This window comes from Temnothorax nylanderi, unplaced genomic scaffold (genome assembly GCF_030848795.1).
Source record: "Temnothorax nylanderi isolate EJ_2023f unplaced genomic scaffold, tnyl_v1.0 TNYL_tig0183_pilon, whole genome shotgun sequence".
Taxonomy (NCBI): Eukaryota; Metazoa; Arthropoda; class Insecta; order Hymenoptera; family Formicidae; genus Temnothorax; species Temnothorax nylanderi.
The window spans coordinates 75907-92079 of NW_027249245.1; the positions used below are offsets into that span (position 1 = coordinate 75907).

The 16173-nt window shown below is 39.8% G+C and overlaps 1 protein-coding gene across 5 annotated transcripts in view; it reads left to right on the forward strand.

Moving 5' to 3' along the window:
* The window catches only part of Obsc (Obscurin), a 36487-nt gene that overhangs the window by 9024 nt on the left and 11290 nt on the right, over positions 1 to 16173 (forward strand). Inside the window, exons 4-21 of one of the 5 annotated variants that reach the window (XM_071716357.1) lie at positions 1412 to 1534; positions 1740 to 1910; positions 3062 to 3143; positions 3457 to 3552; positions 5763 to 5855; positions 7240 to 7404; positions 7606 to 7743; positions 7829 to 8330; positions 8687 to 8944; positions 9123 to 9158; positions 9950 to 10195; positions 10274 to 10415; positions 10624 to 11021; positions 11121 to 12025; positions 12179 to 12758; positions 13596 to 13745; positions 14315 to 14419; positions 14861 to 15676. In XM_071716357.1, the coding sequence (XP_071572458.1) occupies positions 1412 to 1534; positions 1740 to 1910; positions 3062 to 3143; positions 3457 to 3552; positions 5763 to 5855; positions 7240 to 7404; positions 7606 to 7743; positions 7829 to 8330; positions 8687 to 8944; positions 9123 to 9158; positions 9950 to 10195; positions 10274 to 10415; positions 10624 to 11021; positions 11121 to 12025; positions 12179 to 12758; positions 13596 to 13745; positions 14315 to 14419; positions 14861 to 15676 (5006 nt within the window). The remainder of the gene's footprint in view (positions 1 to 1411; positions 1535 to 1739; positions 1911 to 3061; positions 3144 to 3456; positions 3553 to 5762; positions 5856 to 7239; positions 7405 to 7605; positions 7744 to 7828; positions 8331 to 8686; positions 8945 to 9122; positions 9159 to 9949; positions 10196 to 10273; positions 10416 to 10623; positions 11022 to 11120; positions 12026 to 12178; positions 12759 to 13595; positions 13746 to 14314; positions 14420 to 14860; positions 15677 to 16173) is intronic. The other 4 variants (XM_071716358.1, XM_071716359.1, XM_071716360.1 and 1 more) reach the window with 4 other exon arrangements.

Consider the following 16173-nt stretch of genomic DNA (forward strand, 5'->3'; position numbering starts at 1 on the left):
CTTTTCGTAAGACGTCTGAAAAAATGTCTAAAAGATGTCTTATGTGCCGCTTTTGGACATGTGTGCTGTCTGGGATGTATTCATTTTCAAAAAATAAACACAGATTAGTTTCAACAAGTTAATGATGACGAACAATTTGATAAAGTATCGTAAAAAAATTAAGCCCAGAATCTCAATCATAAATAAATATATTGAATTATGCTATACCGATTGTAGCAAATATTATTTTGCAATCCACAAGAAAAGATGATGGGAAGATCTATTTGTACAAGCAAATGTCGCAATAAAAACTGTTTTAGCCAAAAATATATAATAATACATTACTATAAAATTTAATATCCAAACACTATAAAACCGAATGTTTATGGCAAGTGATTCGATGAATCTCTTTGCCGTCGCGCCGTTAACGCGTTTAACGGAACAGTCAGTCAAATACCTGTGCGACACGTGTGCGTTTAAATACGACAGGCGAGACAGAAGCGGCCCGTTGTCATGCGGGCCGCATTGAGAGCAAACTTGGACTTGCACAGTTCCGAAATAAATTCAACACCGCTGAATTATGGACGACGCTAGACGCTAATGAAGATTAAGCATTTATAAACGTCTTGGGCAATAATATCTCGCGCGATCGTATCTCTGCGTGATTGGCGGCAGGCCAGTGTCAGTAAAACCGATAGCGCACGACTTATCGCCAAAGGGAAACCTTCGAATGTCAAAGGAAGGCACCGACATTAAAGAAATATTGCGGATGTTATGCAGAAACTCAATATATTTATAACTTCAGAAAACTATATTTTTAGACTAATTCAATATGCAATATTTCAATATGCAATATGTTTTATTACTTAAAAAGTTAAAGCGATATTGGAATTTGTGAGGCTGACACATATATAATGCCACACCTCTCTGTAGTCATGAGAATGAAAACGTATGATAAAGCACCTATGTAGCAATTCGAGCATGTTCGCCAGCAGATTTTGCGTTCTGTGAATGGACGATGACTTCGATGACAAGATGGACCGATGCCTTAGTCATTCTGTGTAAATATAACTGCGCGACTCCTACGCTTTCGAATGTCTATCTATATCATCTCTTTCGATAACATCCGATTCGATCTAGTCTAGTTATTAGATAAATTTTAAAATTATCGACGAAAAGTATCGACAACAAAGTTTATATAAAAAATATTTCCAAAATGACCATTTAATTAGCTTTTTAAATGCTAAAAATGTACAATTGGATTATCAGAAATGATTAAAATGACTTTCATGACTTCAATAAAGTGTTATTATCAAAGACATAATATTATAAAATTGTCGAATGTCTGCAATCTTAGACAAATGCAAGTATTAGGCGAAAGATATTTTTCTTTACAATATGCAAATGTCTAATAGGATTTGTTGCTTTATAGGGTATACGTTCGTACATCTGACGGAAGGCAAGGATGGCTACCTTCAACCATTTTAATGCAAACGGCACTTAGCGAAGAGACTTCATCAATGAGTCGGCCAGAAGATTCTCATTATCGACGAGAGTATGTATCTGCATTTAATTTTCAACTTTGTAAACGCGTTCTTATAATTTTCAATTATATTTGAAGTCAATCTTTCCTTCTATCTATACTTTATTTTATATCACAAACTTAATTACGATACTCTCAATCTTTGCAAACATTTTATGCTATAATTAGTACAATTAACAGTACGACAAAAATGTTTCAACATTCGCTTTGCTTACAGAGCTGTCGTGAAAGAGCTAATCGAGACGGAGGAAGAGTTCGGCAGGGATGTTCAGCTCGTCGTCGAACGTTATTTGAAGCCCCTCGACAATCCTGGCGTCCCGCGGGCCGTACGAGATAACAAAGAAATTATCTTCACTAATCTGAAGCAAATAGCTGATTTTCATAACACGTATGTATTTACAGCAACATACGCTCATAGGAAGATGCAAAGGTGCGTTGCAACACTCTCAGACGAGCATTCATGGATACATTATACAATACCTGACACACTTCTGTTTTTTTTTTAATTGGCTTTTATTCAATTTAATGAAAATAAAGAATATTAGACGTACTTCGAATATTAGACACACTTATTTCTAGGCGCAAATAATCTGTGAAGTTTATGAAATAATATTATAAATATTATAAATTTTATCTTCCCATAGATTCAGTATATTTACGGAGATTATACAGATTATGTATTATTATTTATCTAAATATTCTATTATGTTAATTACATAAAACATAAATAATTATTTTATCATTCACAATTGCGAACACATCGAAGAAACACATGCACACTCGAGTAATTTTTTAATGTACATTGTTATTGGCTTATCAATTATATCACCAAAAGATTGGTACACAATACTGTATTGTACACGATCACGTTATATACGCATACAATTCTCCACACATTATTCTTTCACTTATAGCGGAATACGATGTACAAAGCGTAAGTTTATCGTCGAAGCGTATTTTGTGTGATAGTGTGCTTCTTCGTATATGTGAACGTTCCCCCAAAAATTAATCTGTATCTATATTATCGCTTTTTGAGAACTTAATTACAATGCCCTACTTTAACGTTAGACATGATTTTAGATGTAACAAATCAAATATTACTGTAAAACTGCATAAGCTTGAAGTAAATATATATAGATATTTCTCTAATCTCGTTACAAAAGAAAATTATCATGTTACTTATGACATTGATGTACGACATTGGTAGAAGTTGATTTTGCATTGACTACGTTATTACTAACTCGACCGATGTTAATTCATCAGCACTTATCGATGTTGATCTTGCTGTTTTAATCTGAGATTAAATTAGATTCTAATTTCTTTCGTGAAACCCGTAGGACTCGTTTCCACCCTCTGTATATCAGTAAATAATACTGACCATTTCTCAAAATATGCCACATTTCTTGGGTGACTACCCTTGCATTATGTATCGCTCCTAAATAAAGCGTGTCGCAATCTGAAGATGACACAGACTTCCATTCCGTAGCATGTTAGGCGTGGTGTGACTTTGGCATGATAATTAATTCCGGCCTTACTTAGATCGTTCGGCAGGGTGTTGATCGAGGGCGTCAAGTACTATGCGGATCAACCACGTATGCTTGGCAGAACTTTCTTGAGACTGGTAAGTGCATATACATTGTCAGTAATCGTTATTATTAAAATAATTATGTTGACGTTCGCATTAAAATAATTATACTTTTTTTCTTATTATATTCGTAATTATTTTTAATTGTATTTGTATAATTCTCTGCGCAATAGCGCAAAATGAAATAGTGTTTCTTTGATATGTGAGAATTGCACTTGTGAAGATATAAAATGGAAATTTTTATGAGCGAACATTTTATGGAGAAATACATTTAACATTACGTTACGCAGCTGATGCCTTGATCGAATTGTTTAAAGTTTAAAATATAACAAACGATATTCTATTCCAGGAGAGAGACTTTGATAAGCACGTGGCGTATTGCAGAGACGAGCCCGCTGCTCAGGAATTTCTTCAGACAAACGACGAAGTACGCGAATACTTTGAGGCAAGTTGTGTTCTATCATTACAATCGCGGATTTCTTACTAATTTGTGGATGAGAGTGTCGCTCTTAGATAAGTATTAATTACTAAGCTTGAATTAGCGAGACTGAAATGCGAGATGCAATTTCCAAACCAAATTGGATTACCTATACAGCGAAATGAAAACTTAACCACGCGAATCGTAACAAATTGGCATTAATGATGTAAATATCAAGACTATATGATGGCAAACTAATATTTCACTTTTCTAAAAATACTGAAAGATATATTTACGTCCAGGTGCAAAATCAAATATAAACTATTAACAAAACAATAATAATAATAATAATAAAATATAAATATAAAAATAGATATAAATTAAATACTAGATACTGTGTGTGTATTAAAACGCGCGTATATCGTGGCATATTATACATGATATTTTTATGTCTTAAGAAATATTTTCTGCAGACTGTTTATTACTTATTAATAATATCTTTTAAAAGCTTTTGATACAGCCTACATAACTGCTCTAAAACTTCAAAATAGATGTCTTTTTATTTGTAACTTCAACACGTCACGCGTGTTGCGAGCTTTTATCGGAATTCCATATTCGATCGCCGCGGCGCGGCGGCGGTATGGATTGGAGAAAATGATGTAATTATATAACATGCGGGGGATATATGCGGGCGTGTGTCCAGCCCTCGAAATAGCTGAGTTTATTCTTAACAGACGGAACATCTTTCGCTTCTCTTACCTACGACTGATAGTATCGAGATGCGTGCTACTCGGAAAAATGCGTTTTTATTAAGTTCAGAATACGCATCATAGACAATATTGTATATTACGATATATTACATCGACACTGCGATATTGTAGAAAAGAACATTTTCCATTGTTGAACGTATTTTGTCACAACATAAAACTGTTTCAAGATTTATATTTATAATTTGCAACTCTTCTGATGTAAAATTATGAGATTATGTTATCAGTTAGATAGTTAGAACAATCAAGAGATTAATCTGGTTTTCAATAAGACTCAAATTCTCTGCGAAATTATTTTAATCGAGCAAGGTACTCCAGATTCTTATCGTCTTCCTGCGGATTCTTACGCATCCTTTACACGTGCTGGAGGACGAATAAGAGGAAAGAGATTGCTGCGCGATAGACACGAGAAGAACGCATCTCGGGACCCAGTGTATCGATGATCTCTCGCGCGATCTTCGTGTTGTTTTCGCGCGTGGTCAGTCGCACACAAAATCGTCCGGCGTCTAAGTATAGCCGTTGCCGTATTGGTCTTCCGAGTTTGCCGCGGCGGCGGTTGCGAGCGCCCGAAGATTCCTCCTCAGTACCGCGGACCACTGACCACCACGCCGTCCGTATGTGAGAATCTCCGCGCGATCCAAGAAATCTGATCAGGAGCCGGACTCCTGTGCGCAGTCCATCAGCGAACACCCTTCGCGACGAAATACCTCGACCAGTACGAAGTACCTCGATCTCAGGGTGTTCCCTCCTCGTTCAAGGTGCGCGTCCGATGGCAAATACACTCTGCGTTCTCCGTTCTCCAAATGTTCTTCCGTTTCTGCTATGCGAAAGTTGCGAGACGCCGCGACACGTCAATCACGCGTCGTCGTCATCCCGTTGTGCGAACGTGGTGACCACGCGCTCTGCGGGGGTGACACACACCCGCAGTTTGCACGCAAAATTCAGTCGCACATCCAAAAATACATATGTTCATGCCAAATCTTCCCCGCGGGTGTCGAATTACGGTGTCGGCAAATTCGTTCGTTGCGCTGCGAGAACCACCGTTGAGGGCACCTCGATCCCGGTTGTTAGCCCGAAAAACGCGCTGTGATTTATCGGTTCCTCAATCTGCTCTAATTACGAGTCACGCTTCGTGAAGTAGATAGATACGGAAATAGCAATGAGATTTGTGTATGCGCGAGAGAATTTCCAGTTTGATATTAAATTTATCATGAAAAGATTGTAAGTAGGAGAACGTAGCTTCAGTCCGAGATCACATAGATGGGTAGACGCATAAGAATAATGAAGGAACTCTTAGGGATCTCGGTGAAAAAGTTTCTAAGATTGGAACTCACTAATATAACTTTAATTTCATGTAAATCGTTTTGTGTATAGAATTTACACAGAAATTTGTTCTGAATATCTATATACCACGACGTTGACAAAACTGGACGTTCCTATCGCTTCGTACCATCGCTTCGTTTCTTGCAGGAGTTGAGCCAGACTCTGGGCGACGACAAGAGCATATCAGAACACCTGAAGCTCCCGATACAACGCATAAACGACTACCAGCTCCTGTTAAAGGTATGTAAAATAACATTTTGCTATCATTTCGACGAGATTCGTTGCAAGATCGTAATATTTTCTGTCTCATAATCTTATTATGCTAACACTCACGACAACACAAACGCATCATTAACTTGCGAGTTTTGAAAAGCATCTTCAAAGAGAGTATTTTCAAAAGTGACTAATACAAGAATGTTTCGTACGCTCGATACTTTTTTAGCTGATGAAATCAGCATGTAACGAGACAATATATGAGACAAAACTTGAGTACACAAGATATACAGCACGACCTATATTTCCACTCGAATTTTATTGCGCCGGACGAAAATAGCGCGGCGCTAAAGCGCTTTCCACTTTGCCTTGAATTCGTGTCTCCTCGACATAATTATCACAGCCATTCATTCGACGTATACATTACAGATTAACGAGACGCGTGTCCTCCTAATTTTAAATCACGCAACAAAATCGCCATTAATATGTGTCTCTTAAGAATTTGGAATTAATTTAACAGATATTTTTATTTGTATTTAATTTTTTGCATAATAGAAAAGTATGGAAGAATTCTAGATCTAACAAAAAATTTGCATGATCTAACAATTGCATCAAGATTGTTCAAGTATTTATATAGTGTTCGTCGTGACATTCGTCTAAGCCTCTAAGCCAAGTGGATTAATTTTATTAGCAAGTGGGCCAGTTGCCCGGGAAAATGAACATCAAGGCGGCAACTTTTACATTGAAGTATAAGCAAGAATGATTTGCGGTTAAATAGTTTTTGGCCTATACATTGTTGATAGCAGACCGCCGCCGCTCTAACGACTACGTGTTTTAAAATAAGCGTAGTAAACATTCAGAAATCTGAAAATATAACGTAGTTAATTATTCCTTCGTCGACATCAACAAGTTTGTTAAATTTAGAACAAGTGAGTGTAATCGTACGACTTCTCCTCTATTAAGAAATCCTTTCCGTTCTCACGCGATTAAAAGTTCTTTCGATAAATCTAGCCTCTCTAAAAACGATGCGGTAGAACATTTCGCGTTTGTGTTCGCACGAATGTGTGGGCGTTGTACGGATTTAGCGAGCTAAAAGCGCGCGTTCGTCTATATACAGTAGATTATCCATCGAGTCACGACTTAGCTCTATGGAAAAAGTCTATGCAAACACGAGACAGGTGCAAGCGTGGAAAATTGCGACGGTAATAATCGTATATCGAAGTATATAAGTTAATTCGGTCCAAGGATGAGAGTCGCGACCTTGCGTAAAATTCGTGCGATCGTAGACGGACTGAAACAAATCTCACGTCGGTTTATTCCGTCGCCAAGTTATCGAATTCATTAACTAATTGAATTTATAGTACGGAAAGAAATTAACGTAAGTGTACCTATTTGCGCATATTCTTTGCAGGAGCTGGTGAAGTATTCGACCCGATTAGGCGAAAATTGCGACGACCTACAAAAGGCGCTAGAGTTGATGCTAGGAATCCCCCATAGGGCGACCGACAATAAATTTATAAGCAATATCGAAGGGTACAAAGGGAACATTCACAAACTTGGTAGATTACTCACGCACGTAAGTATATGTGTGTTAGAAGATAATAAGGAGAAAATTAGGAAATGTGGAAGAGTTCAAAGTAATCGAGAAAAATTCCTACGAATTTAATATCTGGTCATTTTGCTTGCGATAATAAGATACAAGCAAGTAGAATTTTACCAATCGTATATAAAATCTTAAATTCTTGATTAGATAAAAATTGCGTTACGTGTTTTTCAGGAATGGTACACGGTTATTGATAAAGAAGGAAAAAGCAAAGAAAGATACTTATTCCTGTTCAAAGCACGAATTCTCATTTGCAAAGTCAGACGGATATCGGAGGACAGATCAGTTTTCATCTTAAAGGACATTATTCGAGTAAGAAAGGATCGAGAAGACGACATTGTAATATTTGCAATTAAACCGCATAGAATAATGCAACACATTCGGTGCTTTGTTTCAGTTACCGGAAGTAGAAGTGAAGGACCATCTCGACAACATACGATCGTTTGAACTCCATAATCCGGCTGTATCCAACTACCCCATCACTTTAGTAGCTCACAAAGATCCCGTGAAAGCCTGCTGGCTCAAGGAAATCCGTCAGTACGCGAGTGATTTGGTCGCTCTCGCCGAGCATGCAGCGGATGATCTTCAAGTGACCGAAGAAGTACCGGAAGGCAAGGAAGAGCTCAGGAGTGAGGAGAAGCCGGTGCCGGTGAAAATCGAGCCGCCGCAACCGCAAGCCACGAATCCAGGATTGCCTAAAACTCAGAGTAACCCGAAGGAAGAAGCAAAGGCGAAGACAGACACCAAGGACTCCACGAAAGTCGCGGAGAAGAGGAAGGACTCCGTGGGCACAACCGATACGTCGGAAATAAAGAAGACTAAGATCGAAGAAGCGCAAGCAGACATGTCCCGAAGATATTCCGCGAGTCGATACAGCGCCTCTTCGAAAGTCGTGGAAGGTGAGAGCTTGTTGGTGAAATCGTCGGGTACTAGAAATCTTTCATCTAATTTGATGTCGCATGTGGAAGCTCGTTAAAACTGGTAAATCGATGTTGCGCTAAACATATGTTGTTTTGTTGCAACGCTTATTATATATATATATTCGTTTATTTGTCAAATTCAAGAATGTCGAGAATAATTTATGGAGGAGTCATTTCTCAAATATCGTTTCTCTCGGCAAAGTGCCAATAAATCTCGCACCATTTCATATGGTGCTCACAGAAAAAAAAAGATAATTTTAAGCTTTCTAATTCCGAATCTTATAAACGTACTATATGTCAAGTAGTAAGGTAGTTCCCGACTGATATCTCTGTAGAGTATTCGTCGGTATCGAGCAGTCGTAATGGCGTGTCCTCCTTCATGGAATCGGCGGCGTCCGCTGTCGAGACGAGAATGTCTTCCTCGTCGCAAGGGATGGGTCGGATATCGGAAAGCACGACTTCCTACGAGACTGCGATCGCCGGCGGCACGGCAGCGGACACGAACGTCGAAAGCAGAACTGCCAAAATCACTCTTGACACCGACGCCGGCAAACCGGTGTTTATCAAGACGATAGAGGGATGCAGTGTAGAACGTAAGTATGCGACATGAAAGTTTTCAACAGTTACATTATTGTTAATTACAGTGATATTTTTGTTAATTGATAATCGGGGGCGTACGAAAGTGTATAGCATTAAACGATCGCTAGGCATAATACGTACACTTCTCTCTTCGATTATCACAAGACATAAGATACATTTTTATTGTTTTAGCGATGCAACCAAAAAAGGCATTGATACACGCCATAGGTAAAGTGACACGTACTTTGCTTTAGTTTATCAGCGTTCACTGTTCTCTATATTTCTTTTATATATCTTTTCGTGTTTTTTTTTTATAGATCAATAGAGCACACTGCTTTTAGGCGTAATATCACGTGGCTGGTTGAACACGCTTTACATGCTAAACCATAGATGTTCGCTCTATACACAATATCTACACTAAACATTTACATTTCACTACACTGACACGTTGTTCCGACATCGACATCATCTCTACACTCACAGACATTTGCAGTGACATATATTCACACTATATTGCTTCTTCAATCGTAAAGCGACATCAAGGCATTTGTTTAGAAATATATATTTATGTATATGTATATGTTATATTCTCGACGAAATTTTTTATAGCAAATGAGTTCTTTGTCAGATATCAAATAGTAATATCTTTTGATACGCACTTTAGAGTTTGTTCCCCGATGCACATTCATATTTTCACGAATCACGATATCAAAAGCAGTGTTATGTGTCATTCACACTTGATGTATAATATGTATGTATGTATATGTAACAGTCAGGTCGTTATTGTACATTTAATAACTACTGTAAATTCATTCTGGAATCATTTTTGTACTCCTCCCTATTTTGATGTTGAAAGGAATCACATTAAGGTATGGCACATTCGACGCTGTTTATTTGGAATATTTTTAGATATAGGACAGTCGTATTGGAATTGACGGACTCGCTTCTCATCGCTCTCATTCCCTTCGGAATCACGACGCATCGTTGCTTCGTGCTAACACGAACTGTTTTTTTTATAGCCGGGGAAGTTGCCACTTTCGAGTGCACGATGTTAACCAGTGACTCGACCACCAGGATGCAATGGCTGAAGGATAATAAACCGATGGAAGACAAGCTGGCCGATCGCGTCACCACCACGATGGCCGACAATACGTGCAAGCTTGAGATTCAGAATGTTCACGAGTCAGATTCCGGCATATACATCGCGCGTGCTCTGAATGCGAACGGCGAAGCGACGTGCACCGCTCAATTAGTGGTTCAACAATGTAAGTAACAATGTTATGATGTTACAATCCTGAACACGAGAAATAATTCTGTTTCTTTATTGATGTAAAATATTGTAGTGAGTCCGGAAGAGAAGAAGGCAAGGGCAGAAGCAAATGCTCCTATATTTTTGGTGCGTCTGAAGGACACCGAGCTCCTCGAGAATACCTACCTACGTTTCATGATTAAAGTCAAAGGAGATCCTAATCCGGAAATGAAGTTGTAGGTTTCAAATTTTCTCTAATGCTCTATTTATATTTTAGAATTAAAAACAAAAGCAATTAAACAAGAAACTCTTTTAAATATTAAGTAACAAAAATTTAAAAGATGTGCGATAGACGTTAGAAGGATTTCGGAAAAATTGAGAGATCTATTTCAAACGTCCGTGGCCCGAGAAAAATCGATACATTAATACGCATATTTTTCTTAGCTTCAAGAACAGCACCTTGATCGACGCGAAGCACGAACGCGTGAAAATTATTCGGGACAACGCCGAGAAGGGATTTTACGAGTTGGTGATCGCTGACGTTCAGAAGCAGGACGCTGGAAAGTATTCCTGCACGGCTATGAATCGCTACGGCGAGGCTACGTGCGAGGCGGTCGTGACGGTGACAGATGAAAAGCCACTTTTCCAGGGTCTTCCCGAAGGTCTTCTCGAGCTTGGAACCGAGCCGCGATTCATTTGGAAGCGCGACGGACAGACGTTCGATCCTGAGGAGAGATTTAAGGTTCTCTTCAAGGATAACGAGGACACTCTGGCACTGGTGTTCCAGCACGTGAAGCCCGAGGACGCCGGTCTTTACACGTGCGTGGCGCAGACCAGCACAGGTAAAAATTACATTGTGTGATAATTAATAATATTAATTCAATATTACTCTGTCACGTTTTAAATATTATATTAATATTAACTTATGAAAATACTCTCAGGTAACATTAGCTGCAGCGCGGAGTTGACAGTGCAGGGCGCGGTGAATCAATTGTTGAAGGACCCAGAAAAACCGAAACTCCAAACAGAATCGAAGCAGTCCGAGGTGAGCGCCGGTGGTTCCGCGATGTTGGATTTGCAGGTGAAGGGTTATCCCAAGCCGGACATCAAGTGGACCAAGGATGGTCAGGAGATCATAGCCGGTGGTAGAATCAAGTATCTCTGGGAAGATGAGGAATCCTTGTCACTGGTGATTAAACAGGTCACCGCTAAAGATGCTGGCGTTTACACCATCACGGCGAAGAATGATCTCGGCGAGGATAGCACGCAGATCGAGCTGATCGTGAAGTCCGCGCCGAAGATCACGAAGAAGCAGTCAGATATGATAATCCTCATCGAAGAGACGGGCACGATGACCGTGCAAGTGGAGGCCACCCCGGCGCCGGAAGTGACCTGGTACAAGGACGGTCAGTTGATCGAAGAGAGCGATCGTATCAAGATTACCAAGGAAGGCAGCGACACGTACAAGCTTGTGATCAAGAACGCCAAACTGACCGACGCCGGTTCATACTCGATTGTCGCGCGAAATGAGATCAATCAGACGACCGAGATCTGGAAAGTCGGCATCAGATGCCCGCCAAAGATTAAGAAGGGATTGGGCGAGCCACGAGTAATCAATGAAGGCGATACATTGAATCTCTTGATCGAGGTCGAGTCCGATGGGGAACCAACAATCAACTGGTACAAGGACGAGCAGCTTTTGACGGCGAACGATCGCACGAAGATGACGAAAAACGGAAATAATTATATACTCACAGTTAGCGGTGCAAAGGTGGAAGACGCGGCGATTTACAAGGCCGAGGTGGTGAACAAACATGGAACGATTTCAGACGAGACGAGAGTCAGGGTACATAATTTAATCCTTCCATCTAAAGTTGACATTTTGAAATAATCTTGTATATCCTGCTCAAAATATAACTAAAATTTATTTGGAATTTAGCAAATTAATAGCAAATTCTGCAATCATGTAATTCTAATGTCTTTCGCGATATTGTCGCAGGTACGCGGTATACCGAGGTTCAAGACGAAACTATGTGACATCAGTGCGAACGAGGGCGAATTGAACATTGAATTCGTGGTTGAAGTCGAGGGCTTCCCAAAACCAAGCGTGCATTGGTTTCTAGGCGACGTTGAAATCACGGAGAAGCGCACTGAGTACACTCGCGTGGAAGAGGGCGACAATTATAAGCTCGTCATCAAGGAGGTGAAGACCGAGTTGAAGGGCCGTTATACCTGCAAGGTGCAGAACGAGTACGGCGAGAACTCGAGCAGTTCCAACTTGACAGTGAATACTCGGCCGAAACTTTTGAAGAAATTGGCGGACCAGAGGTTGAAGGAGGGCGAAACGCTGAAGTTGACACTCGAGGTGTCCGGCACGCCGGAACCGGAAGTCAAGTGGTACAAGGACGGCGAGGAGGTGACAGCGGACGCCAGAATCAAGATTACCAGGGACAGCCAGCGCAACGAGAGCTACGATTTAACGGTGACGTTGCTGAAGGGCAGTGACGGTGGCTTGTACGAGGTGCGGGCGGAGAACGAGCTGGGTTACGTCACCAGCAAGAGCAAAGTCATCGTGTTGAGTAAGTTTCCGCGCCTCTTCATCTTCTTTCCTAACTCTGGAACTCGACTCCATTCAACGCGAGCCTAAGTCTGGCTACAAGTTTATCGTATCACGAATTGTCAAGTTTGGTATAACAATAACGAAATGATATTAGCGCGATATATATGATGGCAAAATGATCAATTTGCAAAATAGCAATATTTCTTCTGAAGTGAGAGATCATATTTGATATTACAATCGAGTTCCAGAGTTAAACACGGGGATAATTTTGGTAGAGTTAAGAAAATTTTACGACAAAGATTATACGACGTGATATTTGCTGGAACGGTGGTCAGTAATAATAAAACAGCATACATTTCTAATTTTTGAAAAATCGCAGCGGTAAAAGTCGTCGTGTTTCGACAGCGTTCAGTAAGTACTAAATGTATAAATAAAGCCGTACGATTCTCATTTCATTCTCCCAATGTGATATCTTGGGAGTATTTTAAATGGCCTTTAACGACGAGGTCTTCAATCGACACATTTTTTTCATAGTTTTTGTAGCTGTGTAAAAGATCCTGTGTGTAGAAAGAATTCTCCTGATTTCCTTAAACGAAAGGGAGGAACATCATTTTCGACGCGTCACATTATTGACGTTGACGCAAAATGTGTTCTCTGTTTTTTCTTTCTGTATTCTGTATTCTTTATTAGTCCACTTGTAGACTATTATAAAATCGGTTTTATGTTGGCTCCAAAATTCTTCCGATCTTTTGTTGCTAATTCTTTTGAATCTCCAAGTGTCATAACATATTTGTTGATATATCGCGTCTTGAAACACGTCATCACATCAAAGACTCGAAAAAATGTACTTCCGTAGCTGAGACGGAAGATGAGAAGGTCGAAAAGGTAGTGCCTCCGAAAGAGAAAGCCGAGGAGGTGAAGATGGAGGAAACGCGGACGAAGAAATTGGTGAAGGAACAATTGCCGCAGGATGAGACTCTGCGCGCCGAAGAATCGGAATCGGAAGGTAATCATGTGCGCTAAATTGGCTAACTTGTCTAGCTAAATTAGACTGCGTAGGAGTGAGAAACGCAGAGTTTTGACTTTGCTGCATTTGGAACGCAACGATGCTTTGATAATTACAGCATCCGTGACGTCACACGCTTCGATAAGAGTTTCATTACACGCTATAGGAAAAACCTTTTTATTCTAGAACCAAAGTATCTTCTAGTAATATTAAAGAATATTGCATGCGGTAGAGAGCCAAATTATGTTTTTGCGACATTTTTTGCAATATTTAGAATTTTGAAATTTTGTTTGATTTTTCTTTTTTACGTGTATTTTCATGTGTTGATGATTAGAAACAGCTAGTGTCACCGACCGTTTCTTAAAAGTTTTTGAAGCGTTTTTTTTTAGTGTTATTTAAGCGCACAATAACGATTTTAGCAAGTTAGGTAGAAAATTAGGTCGTGATGATACGCATCGTAATTTATCATGCACAAATACGCACGCACGCACGCTACGTAACTTAGCAATATCGAGAAGGTATCTGGTTAAGAGTCATTTAGCGGTAGAAACAATATCTGATAAATTTAGGTCGCGTCAAACTGGAGAAACAAAACATCCAAGTAATTCAAGGGGACAATGAAACAATCACGATCTCTGTGGCCTCTACAACATCACACGAAGCTATACTTACAGGTAACTTTACGTACTATTCCACACATTATCATATACCTACGGATTATCTAATCGACAAAAAGTTCAAAAGATGTGTTTCAGAACCCTGCAAAGTCTTTTAGACATTTGTGTCATTTGGATACTCCGTATAACTAACAATCGCACAAACAAACAGGAAACACGAAACCGTGATACGTCTCCTGAAAACTGAGTATGCTCAGACTTAAAGATCGTTTTGCTTCAAAATTTTTCATCATCGTCTACTTTTAACGTAGGCAAACGTATTTCTATCTGACTCATAACATCGTGATTTAAGCAATAAGCGTGCGATTTATGAAAACAGTTCTATGATCGCAACTCTCTAGTAACAGTATGAAGAGATCATTTCTAAAGATACGGAAGATACGCGCAATTGTACGTGGGATGCTGGTAGTCGAAGGTATTAGATCAGGTCGTTCGCAGGTCGTCCCGGTGAAAGTCACACGATCAGCAAGATGACGGCGACCAAGGTCGAGTGTCGGGAATTCGGTGTCGAATCGGGACCTCGTGTTGAAGAAGTCGCCTCTTACGCTTACACTGTGCAAGAAGAGAATTCCAAGCCGCAAAAAGGCGTGTTGATCGAGGAATTTTCAGAAACTGAGGAAAAGAAGTCAAATTTGGGTGCCAATCGCGGATTCGTCACGATTGTCTCCGTTTCCGACGACGAGTCGACCTTGAAGGCATTATCGCGAGACGTCAGCACGGAGGACGTGCAATCGGCCGATCAACTCCCGGAGGATCAGAAAACGACGAACGGCATTCTCGATGAGCTCTCCTTCAACGGCACGCCAGAAGAGAAAACCTTAGAAGACATTAAGTTACATAGAATCTCCAGGATCGCAGAGACCATCGCCGAGGAGCAATCCTTGGAAGAGCCGTTGTCGGCGGCGCTGTCGGATCGAACTCTGAAGCGAGAAAGTTTGGACGTGAAGACGATAAACTTGCCCAGTCAAAGTTCTACGATTAGCGACGCGAGTTCAGTGAAAAAGGTCGCGGAGCAAACTTTAGATTCACCAAGCTTAGCCGTCGAGTTATCGAAAGAAACGGCGAAACTTGAGAAGACAAAAACCTCGACGTTGTCGAACGAAACGTTGTCAAGACAGAGTTCTCAGAAGGCGCAGCTCGATGACGACGACGACGAGGAAGTCGACGAGGAAATGAAGGACCTTTTAGCTCGTGTTAAACGGCAACGTAGCGTATTAGACGAAATCCTCGATAAAGAATCGGGCAGAGAGTCAGGTACTAATCTCTAAGCACTACGACACGTCGAGATATATATTGTTGCATCACCTCTACTTATGGCTGACAGATCTATCTCGCTAATTCTCTCACCCTTTCCTCTTTCTCGCATGTGTGAAGCTCTCATAATTTCATTCGCGTGGAAACATAAAATATCTATTGACAGTTTATTGATGGGAAATTATATTAAAATGATAGATACTTGTAATTTTTTTTAAATCCCATCTCCTCTTTCTTTTTTGATATTTTTAATATATTAATATATTTTATTTATAATAATATTTATAATATATATTTTATTTTAAATGTAAGATTAATTATGTTATGTTAATTAATACATTATTTATGCTTCCATGCGCAATATTAACTATCTGCATCCTTGGAATTTCGATTTTTATAGCGATTACTCTTCGCCAACTTAAAAGAAATATCAAGGTAAGATTGCAGCTTTTATTCTAAAATACGATAATCAATTTTATAATCTTCACTATGCGATT